The sequence below is a fragment of the Rhinoderma darwinii genome, chromosome 4 (genome assembly GCF_050947455.1).
Source record: "Rhinoderma darwinii isolate aRhiDar2 chromosome 4, aRhiDar2.hap1, whole genome shotgun sequence".
Taxonomy (NCBI): Eukaryota; Metazoa; Chordata; class Amphibia; order Anura; family Rhinodermatidae; genus Rhinoderma; species Rhinoderma darwinii.
In genome coordinates this window covers 316206722-316231779 of record NC_134690.1, presented here as the reverse complement: position 1 = coordinate 316231779, position 25058 = coordinate 316206722, and the positions used below count along the sequence as shown (strand labels likewise).

The 25058-nt window shown below is 42.9% G+C and overlaps 1 protein-coding gene across 2 annotated transcripts in view; it reads left to right on the top strand.

The window, feature by feature from the left end:
* The window catches only part of MRPS5 (mitochondrial ribosomal protein S5), a 225374-nt gene that overhangs the window by 179395 nt on the left and 20921 nt on the right, over window positions 1–25058 (top strand). For both annotated transcript variants that reach the window (XM_075864416.1, XM_075864417.1), the window contains one exon: window positions 22712–22774. In XM_075864416.1, the coding sequence (XP_075720531.1) occupies window positions 22712–22774 (63 nt within the window). The remainder of the gene's footprint in view (window positions 1–22711; window positions 22775–25058) is intronic.

Genomic DNA, 25058 nt, shown 5'->3' with positions numbered 1-25058 from the left:
CCTTAAAATCTTGATGTTTTAATTGTTGCGCTAAGAGGGTTCCTGCTCTATTACTATGTCTGTAGTTCTTAACTTTTAGACGCCGTAACGCTCTATCGTATTTATATAAGTCAAGTTGGTGCAATTGTGTATGGAGGTGACTAATCACACGAGATCTGTCCGCACATATTTTTCCCTTGTTCAACTGCGTAAGACTGAGAATCTCCTCTAATAGTCGAAGCCTTTTAGCTTCCCTAAGCTTTTTGTCTCTTGCTGCTATGCTAAGGAAATGTCCCCTCATATAGGCTTTATGAGCACACCAAACTGTTGCGGTGGTCACATCAGGAGTCATATTAAATTTAAAGAACTCCTCCAGATTGGAAATATGGGAGTCCTGGTATTTAGGGGAATTTAAAATAAAGTGATTAATCCGCCAAGGAAATGAGGGGGGTTTGTTAAAAGTTTCTGATATTGATATTGAAATGGGTGCATGGTCTGACCACGTAATGAGTCCTATTTGAGAGGAAGAGACCCTATCAAATAAATTTTTGTCTACAAAGAACATATCAATTCGTGAGTAAGTACCGTGGGGATGCGAAAAGATCATCCATCAGTCCAGACATAACCTGAAATAAATCAGAGGGCCGCCTGAGCCTCTGGCTTCAGGCGGCACACTGCAGGGTCTCAGAGGGGGCGGCATTACAGAGCTGCTGGCCGACGTTTCCACCACTTATTAGCAGCTGCAAGATGTGCTGCCTCCTTAAGAGAATATCGCTCCTGTGCCACTTTAATAACCCCCCCCCCCTGACTTCCCCCCTTCTGCTTTCCACTCTTCTGTCGCTATTGTAAAGTGATCCTGCTCAGTGTCGGGACAGAGAGAGCAGCGAGCACGTGTCTGCACTGCACTGCTGCCGGCATGAAGAGGGTCAGGGAAAATCCTGCCATGGATTTACCACCTCTTCCTGATTTTCTCTGGAGTCTACAAAAGGTATGTGTAGTGTGTACTGTATGTGTGTGTGTGTGTGTGTGTGTGTGTGTGTGTGTGTGTGTGTGTGTGTGTGTATATATTATATATATATATATATATATATTGTAAGGGAATTAGGTAGCGGGACAGTCTTCTCCTGGGGTAGACGGGCACTCGGTATCAAACTCGCCAGTAAATTTCAGTCCGCACAGCAAAGATGTGGTACTACTGGCCTTAACCAGTTTTATTTACAGGTTTGTACATGAAATTTAAAAGTGAACAAAAGAAAACTCTATGCCTGTCCGGCACTAACTATACAGTAGGTATCCCAACTAACACAGTGCAGGCCTAATGCCTGGCACCATAAACCATGCAGACCATACAACCTGTTATGAACGCAGTCGGTTTGCTCTCACAAGCTCTTCTCCCCAGGCTGAGAGAGAGTGTGACTGAACTGCAGCCTTTTTAAAGGGCTATCCCACCTGACCCCTGATTAATAGCTAGACAGCCCAAGACCAGGACTGTGTGGATGGAGTGGGGACCCACCCATCTCTCCCCACTCTAACAACCAGGCCCTTTTCCAGGTTTTAGATAAACCTATTGCAGAGGGAGAACCACATTCTCTGCTGATTTTATTCCCTGGTTGTTTTCAGATAGCAGAAGACAGAAATCTTGGGGAAATATAGACCCCATCCACAACCTCTCCACATGGTCTGTCACATTTCCTCCCCCCCTGTTTCAGACTAGTGGCTGCAACACATCTGGTCACACAGCAATGAACTCGGGACAATGCATCTGCATTTCCCATTTGAGTCCCTGGCCTGTGTTTTACAGTAAATCTATATTCCTGTAAGGCCAAGAACCATCTTGTGACCCTCCTATTTTTCTTTGTTTTCACACATCCACTTAAGGGGGGCATGATCTGTGATTAATTCAAAGTGACGACCAAGAAGGTAATAGCGGAGTGCCTCCAGTGCCCATTTAATAGCAAGGCACTCTCTCAACTATAGCATATTTTTTCTCATGGTCGTTCAGCTTCCTACTCAGATATAGTATGGGGTGTTCTTCCCCATTTCGTACCTGTGACAGTACAGCCCCCAGGCCCACATCAGATGCATCCGTTTGTAGAATAAATTCCCTTTTAAAATCTGGGGTAATCAATACCGGCTGAGCACACCAACATTTTTTAAGAGCCTGAAATGATTGTTCAGCCTCTGGTGTCCACTTGACACTTACGGAGTCTTTCCCTTTAGTCAGGTCTGTCAAAGGGGCTGCCAGTGAAGCAAAGTTTGGTATAAATCTTCTATAGTAGCCTGTGATCCCCAGGAAAGCACGAACTTGCTTTTTGTTTACAGGGTGAGGCCAACCTTGGATGGCTTCAATTTTATTTACTTGGGGCTTCACCAAACCACGGTCAATTGTATACCCCAGATACTTGGCTTCCTCCAATCCAATTGTACATTTTTTGGGATTGGCAGTAAATCCCGCCTCGGCAAGGGAATCAACAACTGCCTGTACTCTAGGTAAATGGGATTCCCAATCTGGACTTTGGATGATGATGTCATCAAGGTATGCTGCTGCATACTGCATGTGGGGTCTTAAAATTGTATCCATAATTCTCTGAAAAGTTGCTGATGCCCCATGTAAACCAAAGGGCAGGACAACATAATGAAACAACCCATCAGGCGTGGCAAAAGCTGTTTTTTCCTTAGCGTCTTCAGAAAGAGGTATTTGCCAGTACCCTTTAGTTAAGTCTAGGGTTGTTATATATCGTGCACTTCCTAGTCTATCAATTAGTTTGTCAACCCGCGGCATCGGGTAAGCATCAAATTTAGAAATAGAATTGAGTTTACGGAAGTCATCGCAAAACCTCCAACTGCCATCTGGTTTTGGAAAGAGGACTATTGGGCTAGACCATTGACTATGGGATTCCTCAATTACTCCCAGGTCCAACATTTTCCTTACCGCCTCTGTAATAACCACTCTCCTTGCCTCTGGTATTCTGTAAGGTCTCAATTTAACCTTTTTACCTGGTTCAGTAATGATGTCATGTTTAATTAGACTGGTGCGACCTGGGATCTCAGAAAAAAAATCCTTATTTCTAATTAGGAAACTTTGCACCTCTACCTTTTGGGTATTTGACAGGGTGTCCGGTACGGTTACCTCTGGCAGCAATGGCTTCTTCAAGCCTACATGCTCAGGTTGAGACAAAGTTCCTGCAGCAAGAGAGTGTCTGTCTTTCCATGGTTTTATTAGATTTATATGGTACACTTGCTCAGGCTTCCTTTTCCCTGGCTGACAAATTTTGTAATTCACCTCGTTCAATTTTTCCATTACCTCAAAGGGGCCTTGCCACTTAGCCAGAAATTTACTTTCAATGGTTGGCATAAGAACAAGTACCCTGTCACCTGGTGCAAAAGAACGTACTCTGGCACTTCGGTTATACACCCTTTGTTGTGCCACCTGAGCCTGGGCCATATGTTCTTTAACAATGGGCCTATTCATATATTTGTACTAATAAAGATGGGGCAGCAATCTTTATTAGCATCTGTATATGTGTTTCTGCATGACACATACACAGGTGCTATATGGTGCACTCAGGGCTAGGGATGCACGATGCATCGTAACTTCGATACTGTTTCGATACTCTGCATCCCCAAACGGTTCGATACCGTTATTTCATGTATTTCGATACTGAGCTGTGCGGCTGCACAGCTCAGTATTGTAACACATGAATGTATGATAGCGGAGCTGCGGCCATGTGATAGTCATTGCCGCGCTCCTGAGTCCTGACAACAAGTGTGCGCGTCGTCAGGATGACGTTCAGGATGATGCGATGCGGCCGGCACTGCACTAATGAGCAGCGGCACGGAAGACAGAACATGGCGGACGCACTGCAAAACACCCCCATGTTCTGTGTTCAGTGCCTGAATCGCCGCTCATTAGTGCAGCGCTGGCCGCATCACCTCATTCTGACCGCGTGCGCACTTCCTGTCAGGAGCGGGGCAATGGCTGTATTACACAGCCGCAGCCCCGCTGGCGTTGTTCAGTGAAGTCTCTCATCTCCGCCGTTGTTCCCGTGAATGCTGCGATCACAGCGGGGAAAATGAGAAGGGGGGATGTCCCTTGGATCGCGTCAAAGGGAATTCCTGTGACGCGTTTGAGGGACATACCATATATGGGATGACAGCCCAGGGTCCATTGAAGGACCCCAGGGCTGTCCTATCATATTTCCTGCTGTTAGGGCATACTTCGGTATGTCCTAACTGCCTGCCTGTTTACTATCAGCACACAGGCTAATGTACTGGGATATAGATATATGCCAGTACATTAAGGTTTAAAAAAATAAACTAATGTTAAATTAAAAAAAATACACATGCACCTTTTTTGCAATAAACATTAAAATAAGTCTCAATACATCAAATATTCACATATATTCAGTATTGGCGCAGCCGTAATAACCTGCACAACAATTTTTTTGCATCATTTATGATGTGTGCGCTGTAAAAAAATAAAATAAAAACTGCTTTCTATCACTTATTGTGGGGCACGAGGTGTGTTGATGAATTTAACCTCCATGTGCCTCACATTAATAGTAATTAACCCCATCATGTACCTCACACATTAAGCCATTGACTGAGAAACACGATGGGGTTAATTACTATTAATGTGCGGCACGTGGAGGTTAATAAATTCATCATCGCACCACGCGCCTCACATCAAAAAATGGAAGAACTATTTTTTTTATTACGGTTAGCAAAGTATCGAATTGGTATCGAAATCGCAATACTAAACGAAGCATAGGTATCGAAATCCAAATTCTGGTATCGTAACATCCCTACTCAGGGCATAGGGTCGGCTCCCATCCCTACTTTCCCATCTCCTGCTGGAGCCATTTTAGCTTTGAACTGTTCATGCTCTGCGGCATGTACCGTTCACAGGGACCCACAGCGACCCTCGCTTCTAGGGGGAAGACGGGCGCCACTTTATCTAAGAGCGACAGCCACTGCAGTCATCTCAGGAGTTGTCTGTCAATTGAAATGAATTGCCAGGCCCTGCCTGCTGTGAATGCAGGACCACCCGTCAATTTATTTGAATTGCCGCCTCCTCCTGCCCCACACCCTTACCTAACACTTCAATGTGACTGCTAGTAACCCCGGTCACATAGCTAATACAGGGACTCTTCTGTCACTTTGGGAGTCCATGCATTAGCATTTTCTGGTGCACAGGACCTCCCAGATGCATCAGAATTATTAATAACGATTAATATTTCTGCCGGATCTCTAGTTCCTGTGTGCCACAATAGGAACTACAGTTCATTGACTTCTAGTTTCTCAGGGGAGAAGACAGAAGACTGCAGTAGGTGAGTAGAAGTATTTTTATTTTTCATACTGGTTATGTTTTGTTTTGCAGGTTCCGCTGGACCATTTGGACAACGTCGTAGATTTGTTGGATTACTTTGATGATCTACATTTTTTTTAATAAAATGGTCAGAAGGTTATATGAGGGAGTTTTTATTTAAATTAAAAAAATAGTATGTCTTTTTTTTTATACTTTATTACCGTCTTCGTAATAGCCGCTGTCTGACAGCACCCATTACTAAGACTGGGGCTTAGTGTTAACCAGTAAAAATGCTAGCACCAACCTCCCATTATTACCCCAGTACCCACCGCTATCAGGGGTACCAGGAAGAGCCAGGTACGATCCAGGACCCAACCATCTGAAGGGATGACGGTGCCCGGCCGTCGCTTCATATGTTTAGGTATTGGATTGTACCCGGCTCTTCTCGGTACCGCTGACGGCGTTGGGTACCGGGGTAATAATGGGAGGTTGGTGCTAGCCTTTTTACTGGTTAACAGTAGGCTCCAGCCTTAGTAATGGATGCTGTCAATCAGATAGCGGCCATTACACTGGCGGTAATAATGTATTAAAAAAAACACATGGACATAAGAAACATTTTTTCATTTTAAATAAAAACTCCCTCACACAACCCACTTTCACCATTTTATTAAAAAAAAACAAATCCTCAAAGTAGTCAAATAAATCTACGGCGTAGTCCAAACGGTCCATTGGAACCAACCGGAAAAAAAAAAAGTATGAAAAATAAATAAAAATATACACTTTCCTTCTCCCCTGCAATGCACTAGAATCTAGAGGTAAAAAAAATAAAAATAATTCCCCTTCAGACTCTGCTACCTGTCAACTGAAAAGTCTTTCGCCAGAGGGAAATTTTTCCCACATGGCAGAGTACCAGGTCCCAGGCTCGGGTGAAGCTTTCTTTTACTCCACCATTGGGAAACATTTTTTCCTCCTGGTGGAAAATTTTTCCATTGACATGTAGCAGTTCTATAGCGGTGGTGTTAGGGAGGACAAACTCAGCAATTGCACAATGCCCCCAAAATGGGCCGCTACTCTTGGGAAAGTGCTGTGTGCTTACCTCCAGGCTAAAATGTGCCAGCCAGCCCTGGGCCGTTGGCTCCCTGCCCCACCGTTTTCTCTCGTAGACTACAGCCTGGTTTAGGCCTGCGGTCTACAACAGTCCAAGAGCATGCTATTGACATCAGCGGCCTAGCGCGATTATGTCACTGCATCATGCCATCCTCGCTGAACGCTGCAGAAAGTCAGCACGTCCTGCTGTGGTTACTTGGATAGATTTGTGTGGGGGGGGGGGGGGGGGGCGCCTTTCTATAGTTCGCCTCAGGCAGCAAAGGGGCTATGTTCACCCCTGGCTGTAGAATCCAAGGAAGGCCACAAAATGTTGTTGTAATCTCCTACCTTTACAAGATGCCCCTTTTGAAACTTATGAATCTTTTTAAAGAGTCTGTTAATAAATCGGAACTGATGGATGTTTGGTACGTACACATTGACAATGGTTTATTGCACATTATTCAAATGACACACAAGAATAATATATCGGCCTTCGGGGTCTATGTGTACAAGATCCTGCACAAATGCAACCGAGTGATTAATTATTATAAAAGTATAAAGTGCTTATGTTTTAGCCGAAAAATATCTGATTGATTCAGATGTGTCTCCTGTAAACAAAGTACCGATGCCTGCAGCTTCTTGGCTTCAGCCCATAGATCGTTTGAAAGGGCTGTTCAGCCCCTTAGTGTTCAGAGAGAAAAATCTAAGCACCATAGTGGAAAACAAAATGAAAATGTCTCAAAAAACATACCACGCGGTCTAGTAGTACCGCATCTATTCTCAGTGTGGTAGTAAGGCATATTAAAGTATGACCAGTGAGCTTAGCTAACAGAACAGCCAAGTCCAACCTGCGGACCAAGAAACAAAAAACAAAGTAAAACAATCCAGGCCACACCCGACGAACCGACAGTGCAAACCTAGAAGGGAGGGAAATCTGCATTAACAAATAACAGACATGACCCCACCCTAGGCCATAATAATGAGAGAGCTCACCAGAACGACATAGGAGGAGTAAAGGACATAAAACAATTGCAGCATATAACTGCCTCCATAAAGGCTACTTATACATACAAAATGCATTCCACCAGTGTAAGTAAAAAACAGAGTGAAACAGCAGTATACAGTTATGATATAGATGACCGACGGTGTCGAACTTCTCGCCACTCCGCATCAAGGCGGTGAAGCTTCTTAGGCGGGGAGACAGCACGGGGCAGTGAGTAGGATCCAGACGTAGAGAGTCCCTCAACCTCCAAATTCCACCTATAATGAGAGCCGCGGCCTTGGCCGGAGTATCCACCACATGTTTCGATTCCTTGTACGAGATAATCAGTTTAACAGGAAAACCCCATTTATAGGGAATCTGGCAGTCACGAAGAATTCGTGTAGATGCCGCAAGTTCTCTCCTGCGTAGTAGAGTGGCTGCAGAAAGGTCGGCAAATAGCTGTATATTCCTAAACCGATCATGAAGAGAGGTTACATTCCTAGCTGCAAGCAGGAGCTTATCCTTGAAGTGGTAGAAGTGGATACGGGCAATCACAGCTCTAGGTGTCGAGGCCGGCAGGGATTTTGGTTTAGGGATACGATGTGCCCTGTCGATCAGCAAATCTGACTGCGACGCCCCCGGTAAGAGGGCCACAAAAAGATCCATTAAGTATTCCACCAGTTGCACATTTGTTATGACCTCAGGTATACCCCAAAAACGAACATTATTGCGACGTGACCGGTCCTCCAGGTCCGCAATTTTACATGTCAGCGCTTCCACTTGTTCTTCCAAACAAACATTAGTGTCCACTAAATCATTGTAACAGAGAATTCTGCCAGCTTATTCTCAATATGAGAGGTTCTGTCCCCCAAGGCTATGAAATCTTTCTGTAAATCATAAAATGCATGCTGGATAGACTGTTGTATAGAAGCATGAAGATTGTGCAGCAGATTTTCAGCCTCAGTATTGTGCAGCAGCGCAGGCGCCATGTTGAGCACATGCTCTGCAGGAGAGTTAGCAGTACTCACTGTTGGAGAAGATGGCGGCCTGGAGGAAAACATCCCAGCATGAGAGGCAGAGTGCAGCAGTGAGATATCAGAGGACCGAGGAAGGCAGGGTGAGGAGACTGCGAGGCCTGCACCTCTAGCAGCCCCTGAAGACCGCCGACCGACATCAGGATCTCCTGGCAGCTCTAAAGACGGCGAGCCGACGCCATTTTGGGACGTGCTGCCGGAAAAAACTCAGTGAGCTTTGCTGCGGCCGGTTTCTTACGAATCCTCCCCATCTTGACAAGGTAAGTGTCCGGTAGTCGTCCGGTTTGCGTTCGTGACAATTAGAGTCACCGATGAACTCTGTGTGAGCCGATGTTAGCCGATTACAGCCTAGGAGCTAGGGAGCTGGATCCAAACACGTCCTGCTCCATGCGCTAGTGGCCACACCCCCCTCTTTGGCCACTTTTAACCCCTTCCTGACATTTGGCGTATGGGTACGCCATGGAAAGCTAGGACGTCCCGCAAATTGCCGTATCCATATGCCAAATGTTTGGCACCGGCTCAGAAGCTGTATCTTACAGCTGACATCCGGCTGTAATGGCGGGGACCAAAATTAGCTTTGATCCCCGCCATTAACCCCTTAAGTGCAGCATTCAAACGCGAGTGCTGCCCTTAAGGTGTTGGCAGCTCATCGGAACCCCAGCAATGAAATTGCCGGGGTTCCAGTGGCTGCAATGGCAACCGGAGGCCTTATACGGCCTCCCGGTCTGCCTAGCACGGAAGCCGGTCAAGATCCGCCCGGCGGCGGAGCCTAATCGTCTTCCGTAGCCGCCGGCAAATGGCGCCGGCTCAGGAGCTGATCCGGCGTCATCAGCGGTGGAAGTCAGCTGTACGTTACAGCTGACATCCACCTGTACTGGCAGGAACCGGAGCCCAAGACGGGCGACTGCTGCTATGGCAACAGGAGACACAATGGCCTCCTGCTCTGCCATTACGGAAGCCGATTAGGCCCTGCCGGGAGGGAAAGCATGCACGGCTTGCTGTCAGTGAATAACTGACAGATCTAATACATTGCACTATGTAGGTAGTGCAATGTATTAGAAAAAAAACATCATACAGTTGGAACTTCAAGTTCTCTAGTGGGACTTGAAAAAAAGCGTATAAAAAAGTGTAAAAAAAAGTGACAAAAATAAAAGTATGAAAACCGTAAAAGTTTCAAGTAATAAAATAAAACACAATCGCCCTTTTTCTCTTATCAAGTCCTTTATTATTTAAATAAAATAATAAACCATATGTATTTGGTATTGCCGCGACCGTAATGACCTGCTGTATCAAAATATTATATTTATTGCACGCGATGAACAGCGTAAAAAAAAACGTAAAAAACTATACCAGAGTTTGTTTTTTGGTCACTTTGCCCTACAAATATTGGAATAAAAAGTGATCAAAAAGTCACACGTATCCAAAAATGGTACCTATAAGAACTATAGCTCGTCTCGCAAAAAAAAAGCCCTCATATAGCTCCGTCGACAAAAAAATTAAAAAGTTATAGTTCTCCCAACTTGGCGACAGAAAAAATACATTATTTTTACAAAAGTAATTTTATTGTGCAAAAAAGTTGTAAAACATAAAAAAGTTCTATTAATTAGGTATCGCCGGAATCGTACTGACCCGCAGAATAACGTGAACATGTAATTTATAACGCATGGTGAACGCTGTATAAAAAAAACGAAAAAAAGCTATGCCAGAATTGCGGTTTTTTGTTTACCTGGCCTCCCAAAAAATAGGATAAAAGCTGATCAAAAAGTCGCATGTACCCCAAAATGGTACCAATAATCGTTACAGCTCGTCCCGCAAAAAAACCGCCCTCATACCACTACGTCTATGAAAAAATAAAATTAGTTATGGTTCCAATAAGTCAGGAAATAAAAAATATGCAGTTGTGCCGGCCCGAGGGGAACATTTCTTCTGTTTCAAGAGGCGATTTATCAAGGACCTAAAATTAGGGAACCAGGAAGGGGAGGGCCCAAACATATCCGCTGGAAGCGACGCTACCCGTATTATACCAGGACAACACTTTCCCAGCAAAATTACCCAAACTTCAAAGGTGTGGAGTGTGGACCAAAAGGGGCATAAGAAAGGATGCCACATATCAGTGCGACACCAGCCTGTGCAGAAAGGATTGCTTAACAGCGTAACACACATCTATGGATCATTTTATTGGTTTTTTTACCCCATTATTATACCACCTGACTATACCCTTGATGTACTCTGCCCAGCTTACATGTACCCCCACATTATAAATGAAAACACCAGCAATACTCTACTGCCAATCGAAATCCGCTCCCCAAAGCCAAATGGCGCTCCCTCCCATCTGAGCCCTACAGTGTGCCCAAACAGCAGTTTTCTTCCACACATATGGCATAGTCATACCCGGGAGAACCCTTTTAACAATTTTTGGGGTGTGTGTTTAATTTGCACCATCTGCATTGCATTCATTTATGGAAAAGACCTGTGGGATGAAAATGCTCACTACACCCCTTAATAAATGCCTTGAGGGGTGCAGTTTCCAAATGGGGTCACTTCTCAGGGGTTTCTTTTTATTATTTCACATCTGAGCCTCTGCAGTTGTGAACCAATACTTTGTAAATTGCCAAATTAGGCCACAATTTCGCATGGTACGCTTTCACTCCTGAGCCTGGTCGAATGTCCAGGCAAAAGATTAGGGCCACATGTAGGGTGTTTCTAAAACCGGGAAACACTGCATAATAATTAGAGAGCTGTCTTGTTATGGTGGCACAAGCTGTGCACCCCATATTGGCATATCTATGGAAAAAATTCAATTTTCACTCCAACATCGAGTGCACACTAATTTCTACAAAACACCTGCAGGGTTAACATGGTTACTACACCACTAGGTAAATGCATTGAGGGGTGTAGTTTCCAAAATGGGGTCACTTCTAGGGGGTTTCCACTGTTTTGGTCCCACAGGCACCCAGAATCCAATCCACAAAATCTGCACTCCAAATGGCGCTCCTTCCATTCTGAGCCCTGCCGTGTGCCCAAACAGCAGTTTATGACAACATATGGGGTATTGCCGTACTCTGGAGAAATCGCTTTACAAATGTTGGGTTCTTTTTTTCCTTTTGTTGAGAAAACGAAAAATTTTGCGCTAAAGCTACGTCTTATTGAAGAAAAAGGATTGTTTTTAGTTTCACTGTCCAATTCTAATAAATTCTATGAAACATCTATGGGGTGAAAATGCTTACTACACCCCTAGATGAATTCCTCAAGGGGTGTAGTTTCCTAAATGTAGTCACTTTTTGGGCGTTTTCATTGTTTTGTCCCCTCAGGGGCTTTGCAAATGTGACATGGCCTCCGCAAACTATTCCTGCTAAATGTGATCTCCAAAAGCCAAATAGCGCTCTTTCTAAGCCCTGCCGTGTGTCCAAACAGCAGTTTATTACCACATGTGGGGTACTGTTTTACTCAGGAGAAATTGCTTTACAAATTTTGCAGTGCTTTTTCTCCTTCAGTCCTTGTGGAAATGAGAAAAAATTTGCTAAACCTACATTTTCTTTGAAAAAATGTAGATTTTTATTTTCAGGGCCTACTTCCAATAATTTCTTTAAAAATCCTGTGCGGTCAAAATGCTCACTATACCCCTAGATAATTTCCTTGAGGTGTGTAGTTTCCCAAATGGGGTCTCTTTTGGGGGATTTCCACTGTTTTGGCACCGCAAGAGCCCTTCAAACCTGACGTGCCTAAAATATATTCTAATAAAAATAAGGCCCCAAAATCCACTAGGTGCGCCTTTGCTTCTGAGGCCGGTGCTTCAGCCCAGTAGCACGCTACGGCCACATGTGGGATATTTCCTAAAACTGCAGAACCTGGGCAATAGATATTGAGTTGCATTTCTCTGGTAAAACTTTCTGTGTTATAAAGAAAATTGGATTCAAAATTAATTTCTGCAAAAAAATATGAAATTTGTACATTTCACCTCTACTTTGCTTTCATTCCTGTGAAAAGTTTAAAGGGTTAAGAAATTTTCTAAATGCGGTTTTGAATACTTTGAGGTGTGACGTTTTTAAAATTGGGTGACCTTTTGGGGGTTTCTAATATATAAGGCCCTCAAAGCCACTTCACAACTGAAATGGCCCCTGTAAAATAGCCTTTTGAAAATGTGAGAAATTGCTGCTAAAGTTCAAAGCCTTGTAACGTCCTAGAAAAATAAAAGGATGTTCAAAAAACAATGCCAATCTAAAGTAGGCATATCGGGGATGTTAGTTAGCAACAATTTTGTGTGTTAGAACTGCCTGTCTTACAAGCAGATACATTTTAAGTTGAGAAAAATGCTTTTACCTATCCAAGCCATTTTGAGATTGTTTTCTCGTGACACATTGGGCTTTATGTTACTGGCAAAATTTGCTCGATACATTCAGTATTTAATTGTGAAAAACGCCAAAAATCTGGCTAAAAATTGGAAAAATTAGCATTTTTCTAAATTTAAATGTATCTTCTTGTGAGACAGGCAGTTATACCACACAAAATTGTTGCTAATTAACATCCCCATATGTCTACTTTAGATTGGCATTGTTTTTTTGAACATCCTTTTATTTTTCTAGGACGTTACAAGGCTTAGAACTTTAGCAGCAATTTCTCACATTTTCAAGAAAATTTCAAGTCTATTTTTACAGGGGGCAGTTCAGTTCTGAAGTGGCTTAGAGGGCCTTATATATTAGAAGCCCCCAATAAGTCACCCCATTTTAAAAACATCACCCATTAAAGTATTCAAAACAGCATTTAGAAAGTTTCTTAATCCTTTAGATGTTTCACAGGAATTAACCCTTTCGCGCCATTTCACGTACAGTTACGTGATGGGAGATGGTCTTTTCGCGCATCTCCACGTAACTGTACATGAAGGAGATGGAGCTGTCTCAGGAGCTGAGCCAGCGACATCACCGCCGGGTGACAGCTGTAGGTTACAGCTGGCACCCTGAGGTATCGGCCAGGTCCGGAGCTAGCCTCCGATCCGACCGATTAACCCCTCACATGCTGCGTTCAATAGAGATCGCAACATGTGAGGAGTTTATAGCCACCGGCGACCCAGCAACGCGATCGCTGTGTTGCCGGTGGCTGCAAAGGCGATCGGAGGGCTAATACTTACCTCCCGGTCCGCCAGTAACGGAATCCTCCTATGCCCCGTCGTCGGCGGGGCCCAGGAGGTTTCCGGTACCATCGGCAAGATGGCGCCGGCTCTGCTTCCGGCTCAGAAGCTGAGCCGGCGTCATCAGCAGTGGGTGTCCGCTGTATGTTACAGCGGACACCCCGATCTATAGGCAGGAACCGGAGCTAGCTCCGATTCCTGCCATTAACCCCTTCAATGCAGCGATTCAATGCAATTGGTTTGTATTCAATTGGCAGCCTTGCCATGCGATGGCAATGCTGGCGACTGCTACTATGGCAACAGAATGCCTAACAATGGCTTCCTATCTGCCATTACGTTAGCCGATTAGGCCCCGCCCGGAGGCGGAGCCTGATCGGCTTGCTGTCAGTGAACAACTGACAGTTCTAATACATTGCACTACATAGGTAGTGCAATGTATTAGAACATCAAACAAACAGTTGGACCTTCAAGTCCCCTAGTGGGACTAAAGAAAAGTGTAAAAAAAAAAGTGTAAAAATAAAAGTTGTAAAACATACAATAAAAGTTTCAAGTAATAAAATAAAACACAATCACCCTTTTTCCCTTATCAAGTCATTTATTATTGAAAAAAATAATAAAGCCATACATATTTGGTATCGCTGCGACCGTAACGATCTTAACTATAAAAATATTATGTTATTTATTCCGCACAGTGAACGCGGTAAAAAAAAAAACTAAAAAATACTGACATAATTGCTATTTTTTGGTCACTTTGTCTTCCAAAAATGTAAATAAAAAGTGATCAAAAAGTCGCATGTACCTAAAAATGGTACCTATAAAAACTATAACTCGTCTCGCCTAAAAACAAGCCCTCGTAGAGCTCCGTCAACGAAAAATGTAAAACCGTTATGGCTCTCACAACAAACCAGCCCTCATACCACTAAGTCTATGAAAAAATAAAATTAGTTAAGGCACCAATAAGCCAGGAAATAAAAATATGCAGTTGTGCCGGCCCGAGGGGAACGTTTCTTCTGTTTCAAGTGGCGAATTATCAAGGCCCCTAAAATTAGGGAATCAGGAAGGGGAGGGCCCAAACATATCTGCTGGAAGTGAGGGTGCCCGTATTATACCAGGACAACAATTTCCCAGCAAAATTCCCCAAACTTCAAAGGTGCCGAGTGTGGACCAAAAGGAGAATAAGTAGAGACCATTTATTAGTGCGACACCGGCCTGTGCAGAAAGGATTGTGTCACAGCATAACACACATCTTTGGATTATTTTATTGTTTTTTTTTACCCCACTATACCACCTGACTATTCCCTTATATACTCCGCCCGCCTTACATGTACCCCCACATTATAAACGGAAACACCAGTAAGACTCAAAACAAAACTACTACAAGCAAAATCCACGCTCCAAAAGCCAAATGCCGCTACCTGCCTTCTGAACCCTACAGTGTGCCCAAACAGCAGTTTACTGGAGTCTCCAGATGCCTTAACTCCTAAGTCATCACCCCTATAACCTCAGTTTTATTGCCCCGGCTTATCTTAATGATATATCACTTCATGTACTAATTGTCTTTGTGTAACATCTAAATGTTGTGCTTTTTTCTAAGTCATTCATTTGTAAACTGCCTGAAGAAGGAGCCTCTGCGCTCTGAAAGCTTGCATATAGAACTTTTATGGTTAGCCAATAAAGGTATCATACCTATTATACTTTTGTCTTTTTTGACTCAAAAGTATTTAACATTTCATGCAAAAAAAAAAGAAATTTTAACATTTCACATCTACTTTGCTTTAATTCCTGTGAAACCTCTAAAGGGTTAAGAAACTTTCTAAATGCTGTTTTGAATACTTTGAGGGGTTAAGTTTTTAAAATGGGGTGACTTATCAAGGGTTTCTAATATATAAGGCCCTAAAATCCACTTCACAACTGAACTGGCCCCTGTAAAAATAGCCTTTTGAAATTTTCTTGAAAATGTGAGAAATTGCTGCTAAAGTTCTAAGCCTTGTGATGTCATAGAAAAATAAACGGATGTTCAAAAAACGATGCCAATCTAAAGTAGACATATGGGTGATGTTAGCAACAATTTTGTGTGGTATAACGATCTGTCTTACAAGCAGATACATATAAACTTAGAAAAATACTAATTTTTTCAATTTTTCGCTAAATTTTGGTGTTTTTCACAATTAAATACTTAATGTATCGAGCAAATTTTGCTAGTAACATAAAGTCCAATGTGTCACGAGAAAACAATCTCAGAATCGCTTGGATAGGTAAAAGCATTCCGGAGTTATTGCCACATAAAGTGACACATGTCAGATTTGAAAAAATAGGCTGTGTCCTTAAGGCCAAAACAGGGGTTACAGAAAGTATAGGTGAAATTTACAAATGTAATTTCTTTATGTAGAAATAATTTTTTAATCCATTTTTTTTTTAATGTAACACAGAAGATTTTACCAGAGGAACACAACTCAATATTTATTGCCCAGGTTCTGCAGATTTAGGAAATATCCCACATGTGGCCCTAGTGTGGTAATGTACTGAAGCACCGGCCTCAGAAGCGAAGGAGTACCTAGAGGATTTTTTGGCCTTCTTTTTATTAGAATATATTTTAGGCACAATGTCAGGTTTGAAGGGCTCTTGTGGTGCCAAAACAGTGGAAATCCCCCAAAAGTGACCCCATTTGGGAAACTACACACCTCAAGGAAATTATTTAGGGGTATAGTGAGCATTTTGACCCCACAGGTTCATTGCAGAAATTATTGGAAGTAGGCCGTAAAAATTACAATTTTTCTTTTTTTTTCAAAGAAAATGTAGGTTTAGCTAACTTTTTTTAATTTCCACAAGGACTGAAGGAGAGAAAGCACCGCAAAATTTGTAAATCAATTTCTCCCGAGTAAAACAATACCCCACATGTGTTCATAAACTTCTGTTTGGACACACAGCAGGGCTTAGAAGGGAAAGAGCACTATTTGGATTTTGGTGCTCAAATTTAGCAGTAATGGTTTGTGGAGGCCATGTCGCCCTGAGGGGGCAAAACATTGGAAACCCCCCACAAGTAACCCCATTTTGGAAGCTACACCCATTGAGGAAATTATTTAGGGGTATAGTCAGCATTTTGACCGAACAGGTTTTTTGCAGAAATTATTGGAAGTAGGCCGTAAAAATTAAAATCTACATTTTTTTTCAAAGAAAAGCTAACTTTTTTTAATTTCCACAAGGACTGAAGGATAGAAAGCACCGCAAAATTTGTAAAGCAATTTCTCCCTAGTACGGCAATACCTCATATGTGGTAATAAAGTGCTTTTTGGGCACACAGTAGGGCTCAGAAAGGAAAGAGTGCGATTTAGCTATTGGAGTGCAAATTTTACTGGATTCGTTTCTGGGCGCTTTGTCGCATTTGCAAAGCCCCTGTGGGACCAAAGCAGTTGAAACCCCCCAGAAGTGACCACATTTTGGAAAATAGACCCCTGAAGGTATTCATCCAAGGGGTGTAGTGAGCATGTTAACCCCTCAGGTGTTTTGCAGAAATTAGCGTGCACTCGATGTTGCAGAGTGAAAATGGGATTTTTTCCATAGATATGCCAATATGTGGTGCCCAGCTTGTGCCACCATAACAAGACTACTCTCCAATTACTATGCTGTGTTTCCCGGTTTTAGAAACACCGTACAAGTGGCCCTAATCTTTTGCCTGGACATTTGACAGGGCTCAGGAGTGAAAGAGTAACATGTAAAATTGAGGCCTACTTTGGCGATTTACAAAGTATTGGTTCACATTTGCAGAGCTCTGATGTGAAATAAAAGAAACTCCTGAAAAGTGACCCCATTTTGGAAATTGCACCCCTCAAGGCATTTATAAAAAGGTGTAGTGAGCATCTTCACCCCACAGGACTTTTCCATAAATGATTGCGCTGCGGGTGGTGCAAAGTAAAAATTTAAATTTTTCCCTAGATATGTCGTGCCCAGTTTGTGACACACACCCCAAAAATTGTTAAAAGGGTTCTCTCGGGCATGGTGATGCCATATATGTGGAAGTAAACTGCTGTTTGGACACACTGTAGGGTTCAGAGGGGAGGGAGCACCATTTTTCTTTTGGAGTGTGGATTTGCTTGGTAGTAGTTTGCTTTGAGTATTGCTGGTGTTTCTGTTTATGTAAGCCGGGCAGAGTACATCAGCTGCATAGTCAGGTCGTATAATAATTGGGTTAAAAAAAACAAAACAATAAAATAATCCACAGATGTGTGTTACGCTGTGCTCAATCCTCTTAGTCTCATATTCTGCATAGGCCGGTGTCGCACTGATAAATGTCCTTCCTTATCCCCCATTTGGTCCACACTCTGCACCTTTGCAGTTTGGGGAATTTTGCTGGGAAGTGTTGTCCTGTTATAATACGGGCGCCCTCGCTTTCAGCAGATGTTTGGGCCCTGCCCTTCCTGGTTCCCTAATTTTAGGGCCTTGATAATTCGCCTCTTGAAACAGAAGAAATGTTCCCCTCGGGCCGGCATGACTGCATATTTTTATTTCCTGACTAATGGAAGGCTTAACTAATTTTATTTTTTGATTGATGTAGCGGTATGAGGGCTGTTTTTTTGCAAGACAAGGTGTTGTTATTATTGATATTATTTTGCGGTACATGCGACTTTTTGATCACTTTTTATCCTATTTTTTGGGAGGCAAGGGACCCAAAAACTGCATTTCTGCCATATTTTTCTTAGTTTTTTTTATACATCGTTCACTATGCGTTATAAATTACATGTTACTGCGGGTCAGTAAGATTTCGGCGATACCAAATTTATAGCACTTTTTTATGTTTTACAACTTTTTGCACAATAAAATAACTTTTGTAAAAAGAATGTCTTTTTTTTTTTGTCGCCAAGTTGTAAAGGTTTTAAGTTTTTTCATCAACGGAGCAGTATGAGGGCTTGTTTTTTGCGAGACGAGCTATAGTTTTTATAGACACCATTTTTTGGATACATGCTACTTTTTGATCACTTTTTATTCCAATATTTGTAGGGCAAAGTGACCAAAAAAACAGAAATTCTGGTATAGTTTTTTATGTTTTTTATTTTTATTTTTTTACGCTGTTCACCGCGTGGAATAAATAACATAATATTTTTATAGTTCAGGCGGTTACGGACACGGCGATACTAAATATGTATGGTTTATTTACTTTTTTCAATAATAAAAGACTTTATAAGGGAACAGGTTGTGTTTTATTTTATTACTTGAAAATTTTCTTATGTTTTTCTTATGTTCTTATGTTTTTGTTCACTAGGTACCTCGAAGGTCCAACTGTCAGATTTAGTTTTTTTCTAATACAGTGCACTACCAATGTAGTGCAATATATTGGATCTGTCAGTCATTTACTGACAGCAAGCCGATTAGCCTTCGCCTCCCGGCGGGGCCTAATCGGCTTCCGTAATGGCAGAGCAGGAGGCCTTTGTTACGCTTCCTGTTACCATATGCCAACCGAGAATTAACCCCAAATACACCGGTGGTCCTAGTGACTGATAGATCAAACCAAAAAAGAAGAAAAGGTCACGACCATGTAATTGAAAAAATACAGAATATCCTTTATTAATGTCAATTAGACACATACAAGCAGATAAAACTAGACCAGATAAAAATAGCATAACCCTCGCAGGATAAAAGATGGAATCAGAACACTAAAAGCAGCGGAACACCCAGATAGTCCTCTGGTCATAGGATTGCCCAAAGTGCTAAAGTAAATGCATAGTAAGCTTTTAAACAAGTGAAAGGTATAACACATTTGCACAGATTGGTGTATAGACAAATGTAAGTACAATTGAACAATCAAATCTAAGCAACTATATACCTACACCTGCAAAGTACGGGAATAGCCGGGAGATCAAAACCGGGGGTCCGCTGCTGAACCCGACGCGCGTTCTGGGTGTTCCGCTGCTTTTAGTGTTCTGATTCCATCTTTTGTATGCTTTATGGCAAAAATATTTGAACTGGATAAAATGGGTTAAAAGAAACAATCAAACACACAGATCAGTTATCTAGTGTACATGTGGTAGCACAGTGTGGCCCATAATCAAGCTGGAAACTTGCTCACTTTGTGGAGTTATGCTGACCAAGCACATGTCAAGTGTAATGAGTGGTGAATTGCCTGTGGTTGAAGCCGCTTCCATTCCTGCAGAGACCGTATTCCTACAATTGTAGAGATTGGAACCTTATAGTAGCAGGACTCCTTTTAAAGGGGATGTCCAGGATCACTGATTTTTTATTTATTTTTTTCCCCAGAACCCTCTTCACTTTTGTCCATGGACCCTGTCTTGTATTGCAGCTCAGCCCCATTAAAGTGAGCTGCAATACCAGACAACGTCCATAGGCCAGATTGAAGCTTTTTCCGGAACAAAAAAATACCTTTTTATTTTTTGTATTTTTTTTTTTACCTACCATTCGCAACCCTCAGAGATGTGCTCATATTCAATATGTCATTTGTCTAATTATACTAGGCTCTAAATCATATCCATTTAGAAGATTAAACAGAATGGTAATTGTGCCTCGGACAGTGTATTGACTTTTGTGTGGTGAACTATATAAAAGTTTCTAAATTTAACGATAAAAGCTCACTCTAAGCTTTGATGTGTGTGTCTTTATGCCCTATATAGCAAAAAGTATGTGGACACCTAACTATCACACCTCTGAGCTTTTCAGACATCCCATTACAAAACCTTAGGAGTTAAAGGGGTTTTCCAGCTTCTGACAACTGATGACCTATCCACCAGACAGATCAGTACATGATCTGTGGGGGTCCGACACCCGGGCCTCGCACAGATCAGCTGGTCCGGTTCCTCCGTGCACTGGACGTACAAGCCATAAGCAGTTAGCTCCGGCCACGGAATAGCGGCCGAGCTGCAGTACTGCTGCTCTGCTTCTATTCAAGCGAATAGGAGCGGACCTGCAGTTCTGCAGCACAGCCGCTATGCTATGTACGGGGCCAACTGCTTCCGGTCTCCGTACATCGCATTATGTGCCACAACATCCGGTGCCCGCAGGCCACCAGACCGGCTTATCGTTGTGGGGTCCTGGTGCCGAACCCGCACTGATGACATACTGATGACCTATCCAGTAAATAGGTCATCAGTTGTCAGAAGGTGGGCAACCCCTTTAATATGGAGTTAGGCCTGCTTTTGCGGCTATAACAGCCTCTGCTCTTCTGGGAAGGCTTTCTACAAGATTGGAGTGTGTCTCTGGGAATTTGTGTCCATCCAGACAAAAGAGCATTTGTTAGGTCAGACAATGATTTTGTTAGAGAATATCTTGAAAGGCATTTAATTGGGATTGATGTCTGAGACCTATGCAGGCCATTTAAATTCCTCCACCCCAAACTAGTCATGCCTTGTCTTTATGGACCTCGCTTTGTACACAGGGGCACAGTCATGCTAGAACAGGATTGGGCCTTCCCCAAACTGTTGCCACACATTTGGAAGGATACAATTGTCTAAAATGTCTTTGTATGGGGTAACATTACCCTTTACTGGAAATAAGGGGCCTAGTCCAAACACTGAAACACAGCCCCCGACCTTTATCCCTCCTTCACCAAATTATACAGAAGGCACTATGCATTCCGGTAGATAGCGTTTTGGCATCTGCCAAACTCAGAAATCGTCCATCAGACTGCCAGATAGTGATATGTCATTCATCGCTCCAGAGAATTTGTTTTCTTTGCTACAGAGTCAAGTGGCGGCATGCCGTGAACACTTCAGCCAACGCTTGGCATTGTGCATGGTCATCTTAGGCTTGTGTGCAGCTGCTCGTTCATGGAAACCCATTTCAGGAAGCTCCCGACTTCGTTTTTATTCTGACTTCCTTTCCAGAAGCTGTATTTACGCGTAGTGTGTTTCAGCACTCGGCGCCCCCGCTCTGTAACTTTGCATGGTCTACCGCTTCGTGGCTTAGCTGTTACTCCTAGTAACTTCCACTTCACAATAATAGCAATTAGAGTTGACCAGGGCAAATCTAGCAGATCAGTTTTACAAAGTGACTTATGGCAAAGGTGACATCCTATGACAGTACCACATTTTAAGTCACTGGGCTCTTCAGTCTATGGAGATTGCATGGATGTGTGCTTGATTTTAATCACCTGCTTGCAATGGGTGTGGCTGAAACAATTTAACTCAATAATTAGGAGTGGGGTGTCCACATACTTTTGGCCATATGGTGTATATTAAATATAGGTTGTTGTGTTGTATTACATGGATGGGTCTTTGTATATTTGGACTTTGGAGCCCAATAAATGAATTTACATTTACCCGTTTTCATGCTACAGGTATTCCTATAGAGAGGTCTTATAAGGTTTTTTTTATTCACTTGCAGACTACACACAATTCATTTGTTTCAATAGGGGGCAGTGTAGGATGACACTTGAATTACTGTGGCACTACGTTCTTCTTGGAGAGAGAAGAGAAAAAGTGAGCTAAAATAATTTACCCAAACAGGGAAAGCAGTCTGAGTCATAGTGTAGAGGGATCCTGCTCGATAATAAAGTTCTGTGATCACAGCAGGATCGCACGGATTCAAGCAAGTGGTGTCTCTGATTGACCGTCGCTGGTCATATTGCATTGTTGTCTATACTATTATCTGTGCAGGCTTATTGCCTGAAAGTAATATTGAATACATTGTACTACATAGCATCTCCTAGAGGGAACCTACCAATGCTGTCTGTACAATCCCATATGAAAGCGAAACAATTTTGCACAATTGCACTCAGGGTAGAATAATATCTCAGCCATTTAGTAGTACGGTTAATGAAAAACCGAAACCCCTCAAGGTCCTAAATGGGTAAAAAAAAAAAAAAAGTTTTTAACATTCTTGCTCTCAAAATTCTCCTCAACTTACCCCACCTCCAGCCTCTATATATCCCCGCCGCTCTAGTGTTATAATTTTACCATCCATTGTGACACGTCACGTAACTACTTCAGGAAGTCACCACTGGCCCCAGTTACATTCCATCCAAAGTGACGTCCCATGGCAGCGATTAGCCTTTATCATGTAACAGCCATAATACCGGTACGGTGGGGGAATAAAGGAGCGTTGTAGAGGTAAGTGTAGTATAAACCTGATTTTTATTTGCCTTTTTTGGGCGTTTCGGGAAGTTTTCATGAGAATCTTAAATATAACATTCTCCTTCCAGACTCTGTATTACGATGGCAACACGTTAGTGTTAATTTCTTATCTTCTTCTAGTATATCACGACATCTCATCAAAGTATAAGAGAACTACAATTAAAATGAAGAAACAGAACCACGGTAAGTAAGGGGTTTTCCCCTCAGTCAGCAAGATTTTGTATTATACTCACAAAATATAATAAATGTTTGAAAGCTTTGAAATAGAAGGGAAATGTATGAAGGGATAGAAGAAATCAGCCATCCTCTGATTGGGCCCATTACCTTAAAGAGGCTCTGTCACCAGATTTTGCAACCCCTATCTGCTATTGCAGCAGATCGGCGCTGCAATGTAGATTACAGTAACGTTTTTATTTTTAAAAAACGAGCATTTTTGGCCAAGTTATGACCATTTTTGTAGTTACGCAAATGAGGCTTGCAAAAGTCCAAGTGGGTGTGTTTAAAAGTAAAAGTCCAAGTGGGCGTGTATTATGTGCGTACATCGGGGCGTTTTTACTACTTTTACTAGCTGGGCGTTCTGATGAGAAGTATCATCCACTTCTCTTCAGAACGCCCAGCTTCTGACTCACAGGTCCTGCATCGTGTCGGCCACATCGGCACCAGAGGCTACAGTTGATTCTGCAGCAGCATCAGCGTTTCTACATTGCGTTTCTACATTGCAGCGCCGATCTGCTGCAATAGCAGATAGGGGTTGCAAAATCTGGTGACAGAGCCTCTTTAAGTGGAACCAAATCTGCTTTTTTCGCTTTTGAAAACTCTTCTTTCATTGTAGAAGTTCAGTATTCTACAAAGCGTTATGGAGCGCTGCCTGGACCTCTGCTTTCTGAACGCGAAGTCTGGGGGAGAATTACCAAAACAAGTTCAAAGGAAAAAGTAGTGCAGTTGCTCACCGCAACCTACTAAATTACAGCTCTCAGGGGATTTTTTTGTTTTGGGTCTTCTGCAAAAAGAAGCAGCATCCTAATTGGTGCTATGGGCAACTGCTCATCTTTGCACCAGTTTTGACAATCTCCCCCATCAGTGGGTTGAGGGTGGCACCCCATAGCCAGTATCGCTGTGTGTTACATGCTTACTAGACACACACAACCTTACACATTCACACCATTTGCCACTTGAGACAATTTTTTGTTCATTGCAAAAAAGAACAAAAGTCAGCATCCAAAAACTTGCAGTCATGATTTCTTCCATTGCCAACATGTCATATGCAACATTTTAACCCTCACTGGGGTCTTTATCTAGCACGTAATATGTTGGCAATGATATAGAAAAAAATCACGATTGCAAGTTTTTGGATGCTGGCCGCTTTTTTTTTAAGGCTTTGAATATTGTTGAATCCTATTGAGGGATTCTGGATCTGTTTGGTCCTATGGGAGCAGAGAGGGCTGGTCACACTGGAATTTTCCTATAATTATTTGTTTATTGTGATTGTGTATTTTCATTTAACCCCTACCCGCACCAGGACGTAACTGTCCGTCGTTGCGGGAGGTTACTTCCCGCACGAGGACGTATAGTTACTGAGCATTTCCCGGTGCACACTGTCGCCGACAGTGTGCACTGGGAACCGGGAGGTCAGCTGTCGCCGACAGCTGACACTCCCCTCTTGCCGGCCAGCGGTCCTTTGCCGCTGATTTCGGCGAATTAACCCCTTAAATTCGGCGATCGGGTGCAATCGCCGAATTTTAGGGGTTTCTAGCATATCGGCAGACCCCCGTCCGAAATCGCGGGGTCTGCCGATAGTTAGTATGGCAAACGGAAGCCAAACAATGGCTTCCGGGTCTGCCATGGACGGAAGCCCATCAGGACCAACCTTCGGCTGGTCCTGATAGGCTTCCTGTCAGAGTGACAGAAAGTCACTGTGCCGTTCCCGATGCACACTGTCGGCGACAGTGTGCATCGGGAACTTGGAGATCAGCTGTCCCCGACAGCTGACACTCTCCAGTGTTGCCGATCAGCGGCTCATCGCCGCTGATTTAGGCAATTAATCCGTTACATGCGGGGCTCGATTGCGATCTCCGCATGTAGCGGGTTTGTAGCGCATCAGCAGCCCCCATGCAATCGTGGGGGCTTCTGATGCTTGTGATGGCACCCGAGGGCCAGACAACGGCCCCCAGGTCTGCCATGTATGTCAGCCTATGAGGATCAGCCTCTGCTGATCCTCGTAGACCAACTGTCAGAATGACTGTGACGTCACACTGACAGTTGGAATACATTACACTACCTAGGTAGTGTAATGTATTCTAGCAGCGATCAAAGCTGCAGGTAAAAAAAGAAAGTGTAAAAAAAAAGTTAATAAACAAAAATATAAAGTGTAAAAAGTTAAAAAAAGTTAATTAAAATGTTTTATAAAAGTGTAAAAATAAAAGGTTTTGTTTTCCTATAATAAGTCATTTATTATAGGGAAAAAATG